This window comes from Cyclopterus lumpus, chromosome 22 (genome assembly GCF_009769545.1).
Source record: "Cyclopterus lumpus isolate fCycLum1 chromosome 22, fCycLum1.pri, whole genome shotgun sequence".
Classification (NCBI taxonomy): domain Eukaryota; kingdom Metazoa; phylum Chordata; class Actinopteri; order Perciformes; family Cyclopteridae; genus Cyclopterus; species Cyclopterus lumpus.
In genome coordinates, this window is record NC_046987.1 from 21,103,402 (window position 1) to 21,113,401 (window position 10,000).

Genomic DNA, 10,000 nt, shown 5'->3' on the forward strand with positions numbered 1-10,000 from the left:
GTGTGTCCGTGTGTGTGTGTGTGTGTGCAAAACAATTGACCTTCCATTCAAATGCACTCCTCCTGTCTCTACAGAACCATATTCATTCAATCCATAACAGCTCCATTCTGCTGCAGCTCAACATGAGCTGGATGGAGCACTCAGAGCCCTCTCTCTCTCTCTCTCTATGTCTCTCTCTCTCTCTCTCTCTCTCTCTCCCTAGACGTGGAACCTGAAGCGCTTCGTGGGCCGAAGGCTTTTTTCCCCCCCTCCTTCTTCTAATAAGACAACAAACCGTTTGTCGCGGCGCCGTCATGGCGACGGACACGCCGATATGCCAACTGTCAAAGTGTTGAGAAAGAAAAGAATACAAAAAAAATTGTTGCCTTTTTTTTTTTTTTTTGGCGGAGGAAGGCGGCAGAGAAAATAAAAACATTGGTCCGGTGACACCGATCGCACCGGAGGACTCAACAGATGACGTTTCTATCTGATAATGAAGCCTCCGCCGGAGCTTTGAGGCTCCGAATGTGTCACTGCGGTATTCTGCAGTACTCGTGGTGACCCCCTGACCTTTAACCCTGACACACTTTTGATCGGGAACTAATGGAAATATTAAACATTCATAATCCAATCCAAAAAGCCACCGGACACACTAACGGTGTCCTGCTTTTACGCCGGAAGCGTCGCACGCCGGAAGTAGTCATTGATATTTTCAGACCTGTCAATCACCTTGTAGCCCCGCCCCTAAAGCATCCCCTGCTTTATGGTCTGTTTGACTCTAAATTACCATAATTTACTAAATGAACATCACGCTGTATTGAAGAAGACTTGAAACTAGAGATTGAGACCAAAAACTAATGTTTACAATGTTTACTGAGGGAATACATCAAGAGAAGTAGAGTCATTTATATAGACTTCTATACAACCAGAGGAGTCGCCCCCTGGTGGTCAGGAGAGAGAATGCAGCTTTAACACATGAAGCATATACTTCTATACAACCAGAGGAGTCGCCCCCTGGTGGTCAGTAGAGAGAATGCAGCTTTAACACATGAAGCATATACTTCTATACAACCAGAGGAGTCGCCCCCTGGTGGTCAGGAGAGAGAATGCAGCTTTAACACATGAAGCATAGACTTCTATACAACCAGAGGAGTCGCCCCCTGGTGGTCAAGAGAGAGAATGCAGCTTTAACCCATGAAGCATAGACTTCTATACAACCAGAGGAGTCGCCCCCTGGTGGTCAGTAGAGAGAATGCAGCTTTAACCCATGAAGCATAGACTTCTATACAACCAGAGGAGTCACCCCCTGGTGGTCAGGAGAGAGAATGCAGCTTTAACACATGAAGCATAGACTTCTATACAACCAGAGGAGTCGCCCCCTGGTGGTCAGGAGAGAGAATGCAGCTTTAACACATGAAGCATATACTTCTATACAACCAGAGGAGTCGCCCCCTGGTGGTCAGTAGAGAGAATGCAGCTTTAACACATGAAGCATATACTTCTATACAACCAGAGGAGTCGCCCCCTGGTGGTCAGGAGAGAGAATGCAGCTTTAACACATGAAGCATAGACTTCTATACAACCAGAGGAGTCGCCCCCTGGTGGTCAAGAGAGAGAATGCAGCTTTAACCCATGAAGCATAGACTTCTATACAACCAGAGGAGTCGCCCCCTGGTGGTCAGTAGAGAGAATGCAGCTTTAACCCATGAAGCATAGACTTCTATACAACCAGAGGAGTCACCCCCTGGTGGTCAGGAGAGAGAATGCAGCTTTAACACATGAAGCATAGACTTCTATACAACCAGAGGATGTCTGACTGAGAAATACATAAACATGCATGTCATCTGCATAGCATCAGATAATGTGAAGAATCAGACAGGCCCAAGAACTGACCCCTGAGGAACTCCACAGGTCAGAAGAGCTCCATCAGAGACTTTGTCAGCGATTGGAAAACGTTTAAAATAGTTCTGTGAGGAGATGAAAGGAGGAACTCTCATGAAAATGGATTTCTGCCTTCGTTTCACTGGATCAACAGAGAACCACAACCAAGCCGTGACGCTAAACTTTATTAAGTTCATCCTGTCGCCCGTTTTCTTCCCCTGGGAACAAAATAAAAGAACGAATAGATCAAAGTCGGCGCTTTTGTTCCCGGCGTTGAGGCTCATTTCACCAAACGCCACCGCGCCCGTCTCCGCCGCTGAGAAAACACGCCGCGGCTTCAATCGCAGCACCATCTGTCTTTCACGCCGCATCTTAGCGTCGAATCAAACGCTGACATGCTCGCTGAGTGTAACGGCGCGTCAGCCGACTGCCTGCAGTGCAGAGTGAAGGATGTAAAGTGTAAATGTCAGCGCGCTCTAACCTGCTTCTCTCCCAGCTCCCGCTTCAGTCTGTTCTGCCACTGCAGCGCCTGCATCACGATCGCCTCCCACCTCCTCTCCAGGTTGATTGACAGCAGCTGCAGGGCCTCCCGGTGCTGCTCCGCCTCTGGGCCCACCTCCGCCATGGGGCCCGACTGTCCCCGAGGGAGTGGGGATTGCAGGAAACAGTTTTGTCAGAATTACAAAAGCTATTATCATACTAATCATTTGATTGAATTGCAGGAATGTACAAGGATATAATCCCTCTCGAGGATACGCTGATTCAGCAGTTTTTTTTTTTACATATTCTCCTCGGTATATAAACCGATGGAAATATAAAAGATATGAACGAAATTAAACAAACTTAAATGCAAAAATCAAGCAAATGTTTGCAATTCCTTTCCTGAAAATGGTGTAAAAGGAATCATCTATAATATATAATATATTCTTCTTCTGTGCAGGTTTGCCTTCACCCACCTGGCTCTGCTGCAGAAGCTTCTGGCAGAGTTTCAGAACGGAGGCGACTCCTCGGCGTCGGGCTCGCACCTCCGAACACAGAGACTGGAGGTGAAGGAAAGGTCAAGAAAAACACAGCGAGTATTCAAATTTCTTTTAACAATTTTTTTTTATTTCAGATACAAACACGACTGGATTCAAGCCGTCTGGAGGCTCCCGGAGACGTGTTTCACATCGTGTTTCACTTCCAACGACAGATTTGATGTTTCTTAAATCGTCACACGTATTTTACAAACACGCCGACTCATTTGGTTTTGTAAATTATTAAATTATTATTAATTTTACAACCGGCGGACACGACGGACGAAACGACGAAAATGAGACTCAAAGTGGAAATAGACCAGAATTATCCTTAAATTCCGGTCACTCATAACGGCTAATTAGCATGAAGTAATATTCAGTGATCAGCAGTAACAGTGCATAAAATAAATGACAACAGACCCCCCCCCCCCTTCCTGCTGTCTAATAAATGCAAAAAAAAGGATGGAAAAGAAACACAAGGATTGGCACAGCCTATTATAAATCACTATATGCTGATGAGTTCCCACACCCAAAGGTCAGCGAGTGTGTGTGTGTGTTTGCATGTTTACTCATGCAGGCGTGTGCACGACCGGCCGTGCATGCGTGCGTGCGTGTGCAAACATATGCATGCATTTACGGGTGTGTGACAGCACGGAGGGGGCGAACATGTCCGAGCGACCCAAAAAAACTATTTATGCTAATCCCGCCCGCTCGCCGAGAAGCACTTCCTTTACATTTCCTTTACATTTCTCCAATAAATATTAAACACCATTACAATGAAATGGGATTCTCTATCTCTGTCTCTCACACACACACACACACACACACACACACACACACACACACACACACACACACACACACACACACACACACACACACACACACACACACACACACACACACACACACACACACACACACACACAGTTTAGCATACTCACGGCTCGCCTGTTGTCTAAACAGGATCAAGAGGACGAGGCCCGGCGAGCTTTCGTTGGGGTTTTTGCGGATGAATTTATTTCAAACGGGAGGCGACGTGTGTGTGTGTGTGTGCGTGCGTGCGTGTGTGTGTGTGTGTGTGTTGCATAAAAAAAAAAGAAAAAAAGGAGAGAATCGGGCGCTCGACCACGACAACAAAACGACTCGTGATGCCCGCTCTGCAGACGGCGCGCAGCGGGGAAGACGAATTAAAGCGTATTTGATAATAATAGCTGCAGTAATAGTAGTAATAATAGTACTAACAGTAGTAGTAGTAACACTAGTAGTAACAGTAGTAGTAATAGTAGTAATAACAGTAGTAGTAGTAACAGTAGTAGTAGTAGTAATAGTAACAGTAGTAATTGTAGTAATAACAGTAGTAGTAGTAGTAATAGTAATAACAGTAGTAGTAGTAGTACTAGTAACAGTAGTAGTAACAGTAGTAGTACTACTAGTAACAGTAGTAGTACTAGTAGTACTAGTAGTAACAGTAGTAGTAACAGTAGTAGTACTAGTAGTAACAGTAGTAGTAACAGTAGTAGTAACAATAGTAGTAACAGTAGTAGTAACACTAGTAGTAACAGTAGTAGTAACACTAGTAGTAACAGTAGTAGTAACACTAGTAGTAACAGTAGTAGTAACAGTAGTAGTAACAATAGTAGTAACAGTAGTAGTAACAATAGTAGTAACACTAGTAGTAACACTAGTAGTAACACTAGTAGTACTAGTAGTAACAGTAGTAGTAACAATAGTAGTAACAGTAGTAGTAACAATAGTAGTAACAGTAGTAGTAACACTAGTAGTAACACTAGTAGTAACAGTAGTAGTAACACTAGTAGTAACAGTAGTAGTACTAGTAGTAACAGTAGTAGTAACAGTACTCGGTGTCATGATGGTTCGTCTGGACATTTATTTTCCATGAGAGTTTATTTCCAGACAGAAAGAGAGAATCCTCTAAAGTCTCTATTGTTTCTGCTCTGCTGGTTTTTATGCACTGATCCCCCATCTCTCTCTCATCTTTCTCTCTCTCTCTCTCTCATCTTTCTCTCTCTCTCTCTCTCTCTCTCTCATCTTTCTCTCTCCCTCTCTCTCTCTCATCTTTCTCTCTATCCCTCTCTCTCTCTCTCTCATCGCTCTCTCTCATCTATCTCTCTATCCCTCATCTTTCTCTCTATCCCTCCCTCTCTATGTCTCTCTCCCACCCCATCTCTCGCTTGCTCCATTTCTCTCTCGCCCTCCATCTCTCCTTTTCTCCCTCTCTCCCTCCCTCTCTCTCTCTCTCTCCCCCCCCATGGCGGGTCGAGCCTGGCTGGGCCCGTATTGACTCTGAGGGCTCTACAGACACAGTAGGACAAATATTTGCTAATAAGCTTTTCTTTCAAAATACATGGAAAGCCGCGGAGTGTCTGCAGAGAGAGAGAAAGAGAGAGAGAGGGAGAGAGAGGGAGAGAGAGGTAGAGAGAGAGAGGGCGTAACGGGAGGCGAGCTGGACGGAGAAAACGAGTGAGATGTAGGTCGACGGAGAGGAAGAGAAGCAGAAGATTAAAGCGAGTTACAAAGAAACTGGGAGATAAAGGAGGGATGAATTTAAAACATGTGAAAACTTTCCCAGGTTTCCTTTCCTCTTGTAGATCCGGAGACCTTTTGATGAACGACGGCTCTCGTTCACGACGTTATTATTATTACATATGCTTTTATTCTGATAGGGATGTGATGCGTTTGAAGGTCCTTCAGACCGGAGAGCTAGAAACAAAGCGTAGCTGTAAGCGTGCGGATCTCCATCCCACCGGCCTGAGCCTCCTTGATGCCTCCTGCACCTTATGGAGGATAACGTGGCTAAAGGAGGTGATCCTGCAATAAGCTGATCGAGAAAAACTTGATGTGTTGGCGCTCGGCTCCCTTCTTTTGACCTTTGACCTCCGGCAGCACTTCTTTTTACGTATATTCACGATGGTTCAACACATTTGAGGGTTCTCCGGTTCGTTATTGTCCCTTCACAAGAACCCAAAGAACCTCAGAGAACCTTCTGTGTCCGTCGTCTCTCATTCAAGGTCGACCGGCACAACAAGAACAAGTGACGTCTTCATCTCTCTCTCTCTCTCTCTCTTTTCTGTCTGTCACTCAACATGCTCTTTCAGGAAAAGGGTGACCGACTCGGGATAAACAAAGAGAAGAGGATCCCTCTCTCTCCTCCTCCTTTCTACCTCTCGAGCTTGATCTCTCTCTCCTAAAAACCAAATCCTCTTAACTCTCCTCCACCTCCTCATCTCCACAATCTAATTACCGAGACCTGCCGTGAAGAGAGGGATGAAGGGAGGGAGGGGAGGAGAGGATAGAGGAGAGCTGAGGTTGTTGTGCGGTTGCCATGTCGGTGTTTTGAGACTCTGAAGCTCTTTGGAAACAGAGCGAGACTCTTGAATCAACAGCAGCTTTGACTCAACGGCTTTCCCTCAATGGAATAATGACTCATATATAATATAATATATAACAAAATAACACCCGATCGATGGAGACCGGACGAGATATTTAGTGCAGAAACGTATTGAAGCTCGTCGGGAGAAAAGATCATTTCTTATCATTTAACGGTAATAAACCGTTTACGTCACTTCTGAGTGAGAGGAAAACACAACTCGGGGAAAAAAAAAAAAAAAGGGTTTCTTGTTTCACGTCTTCATGAAAATACACAAAAACAGTTCAAGCCAAACTGACCGAGCATGGAAAAAACAAATTAGAGGAATTTGTGTTATCGAGAAAATTGAATAAATGCAGATTATGTGAGTATGCAAATGTACATGTAAAAGATAATAAAGGGGTGAGTGGATTTTTTTGTGTGGTTTGTTTGGTTTTATGGGTTTTTGTTTTTCTGTACTCTGTCTAATTTTGGTATTTATGTTTAATGTTAATATATTTAAATGAACATAGAGAATAGGCAAAGAACAACTCTCCTCTAGTAATACTTTACACTTTAATAACACGCTCGTTTTAACGTACTCTTTGTTTGTTTGTCCAAACGTCGGTCGCATATTAAACATATTTTTTCTACCCTTCTTGACTGTTAACGCCTTAAAAACTCATTGAAACTGGACTTCCTGCACATGAAGACGAGCTAAAGCAGTTTTAACACACGAAGGTAAAGAGAAGCGAAGTAAATGAGTGAATCAGAAATGAAGGAAGACGAGAACGAAGGAGGACGGAGACGGGAAAACAGAGGGAACCGAGAGGAAAAGAGGACAAGGACAGTGTGAAGGGAGGAGAGAGGGAGAGAGAGAGAGGGAGTTTAGGCTGCTGGCGCGGTGACCCACTGGATATTTCAATCAATTACCATTAATTAGAAATCTCTGATTAATTCTATTTGTTGATTAAGTCAATTAAAACCACAAGCACTCGTTATCGCACAACGAGCCTAATGAATTCCTGTCGACAATTTGTTCTCACGCACACACACACACACACACACACACACACACACACACACACACCCTCCGCTGCCGCTAATACCGCCTACAGCTAACCAAACTTTACCGTCTCTCTCTCTCTCTCTCTCTCTTTCTCTCCCACTCCCCATCGTCTGTCGCTTCTTGTCTTCTTTTTCCTGCACTCGCTATCTCGCGGTAACTTCTTCATTTCTTTGTTCTCACTTTTCTTCCCTCTGTCCGGTCGAGTCATCAAGCAGGAGCAGCGCTCTGACGTCACTTCCTTCTTCTCACGTCACTTCCTTCAATGGCTCTGACGTCACTTCCTTCAGGAGCTCCGACGTCACTTCCTTCAACGGCTACAACGTCACTTCCTTCAACGGCTCCAACGTCACTTCCTTCAGGAGCTCTGACGTCACTTCCTTCAACGGCTCTGACGTCACTTCCTTCTTCTCACGTCACTTCCTTCAATGGCTCTGACGTCACTTCCTTCAGGAGCTCCGACGTCACTTCCTTCAACGGCTACAACGTCACTTCCTTCAACGGCTCTGACGTCACTTCCTTCAACGGCTACAACGTCACTTCCTTCAACGGCTCCAACGTCACTTCCTTCAGGAGCCCCGACGTCACTTCCTTCAACGGCTCCGACGTCACTTCCTTCAACGGCTCCGACGTCACTTCCTTCAGGGGCTCTGACATCACTTCCTTCAGGGGCTCTGACGTCACTTCCTTCAACGGCTCCAACGTCACTTCCTTCAACGGCTCCAACGTCACTTCCTTCAGGAGCCCCGACGTCACTTCCTTCAACGGCTCCGACGTCACTTCCTTCAACGGCTCCGACGTCACTTCCTTCAGGAGCCCCGACGTCACTTCCTTCAACGGCTCCGACGTCACTTCCTTCAGGAGCTCTGACGTCACTTCCTTCAGGGGCTCTGACGTCACTTCCTTCAGGGGCTCTGACGTCACTTCCTTCAACGGCTCCAACGTCACTTCCTTCAGGAGCCCCGACGTCACTTCCTTCAACGGCTCCGACGTCACTTCCTTCAACGGCTCCGACGTCACTTCCTTCAGGGGCTCTGACGTCACTTCCTTCAGGGGCTCTGACGTCACTTCCTTCAACGGCTCCAACGTCACTTCCTTCAGGAGCCCCGACGTCACTTCCTTCAACGGCTCCGACGTCACTTCCTTCAACGGCTCCGACGTCACTTCCTTCAGGAGCCCCGACGTCACTTCCTTCAACGGCTCCGACGTCACTTCCTTCAGGAGCTCTGACGTCACTTCCTTCAGGGGCTCTGACGTCACTTCCTTCAGGGGCTCTGACGTCACTTCCTTCAACGGCTCCAACGTCACTTCCTTCAGGAGCCCCGACGTCACTTCCTTCAACGGCTCCGACGTCACTTCCTTCAACGGCTCCGACGTCACTTCCTTCAGGGGCTCTGACGTCACTTCCTTCAGGAGCTCTGACGTCACTTCCTTCAGGAGCTCTGACGTCACTTCCTTCAGGAGCTCTGACGTCACTTCCTTCAGGAGCTCTGACGTCACTTCCTTCAACGGCTCTGACGTCACTTCCTTCAGGGGCTCTGACGTCACTTCCTTCAACGGCTCTGACGTCACTTCCTTCAACGGCTCTGACGTCACTTCCTTCAGGAGCTCTGACGTCACTTCCTTCAACGGCTCTGACGTCACTTCCTTCAACGGCTCTGACGTCACTTCCTTCAGGAGCTCCGACGTCACTTCCTTCAGGAGCTCTGACGTCACTTCCTTCAACGGCTCCGACGTCACTTCCGGAGCTCTTTTTGATTTTGTAATTTTAAATATAATTTTCAAGCAGGTTTAGAGGCGACAATTAAATATATTCAATATGTAAAATATATATATATATATATATAATACATCATATAATATATATTATAATATATATATTATACTTTATTTATTCAGGCCTCAAGAGGTGACAATTATATATAAATATACACATATTTTCGATATATTATTATGTTTATTATATAAATAATACATAATATTCTATCATATATATTATACATATATTTATTCATGAGTGTTCAGCTTTATAACATTGATTTTGTTATTAATAAATAATTCAAGCAGGTTTTAGAGGTACTAATTATATATAAATATTATATAAAATACTACAGGACATTGTGCAACACTTTACAATGAACATGATTATAAATAAGGAGAGCGCCCTGAATGTCTGGACTCCTTCTCTCAGGACCTCTCTGCTCTTTTCTTCTTCTCCTCCTCCTCCCTCCACATCATTCTCTCCATCGTTTGGTTCTTTCTGCATTTTTAGCAGATTAAATAACTTCTTCTTCTTCTTCTTCTTCATTTCCTCAGGACTTTCTTCTGTGTGTTTTGATTCTTTCTCTCCGTCTCGCCTCCTCTAAGCAGATGAAAGGGTGTTTTTTTTTCTTCTTCCCTTTTTTTTACGAGCACGTGAAGATGAAAGCCGCCATCGTGTTTGTTGCCGGCGTTACCGCGGCAACGTCTCACCTGTTTGCTTCGCCTTGAACCCCTAACGAGCAACTCTTAACGAGAAAACACCTCTTGCAAACGCAGACGCACACACACACACACACACACACACACACACACACACACACACACACACACACACACAGAGCCTGTGTTCTTGGCAGGGAGTCGGTGGATCTTTAATCCTCATCATGCAGCAGGTATCGATATCAGAGCCTCGCTGTCACCTTCTAT

The 10,000-nt window shown here is 45.4% G+C and overlaps 1 protein-coding gene across 1 annotated transcript in view; it reads right to left on the reverse strand.

The window, feature by feature from the left end:
- The window catches only part of akap6 (A kinase (PRKA) anchor protein 6), a 153,890-nt gene that overhangs the window by 17,012 nt on the left and 126,878 nt on the right, over positions 1 to 10,000 (reverse strand). Inside the window, exons 17-18 of the mRNA XM_034562775.1 lie at positions 2,817 to 2,900; positions 2,342 to 2,494 (exon numbers count right to left, since the gene is read on the reverse strand). Of these exons, the coding sequence (XP_034418666.1) occupies positions 2,342 to 2,494; positions 2,817 to 2,900 (237 nt within the window). The remainder of the gene's footprint in view (positions 1 to 2,341; positions 2,495 to 2,816; positions 2,901 to 10,000) is intronic.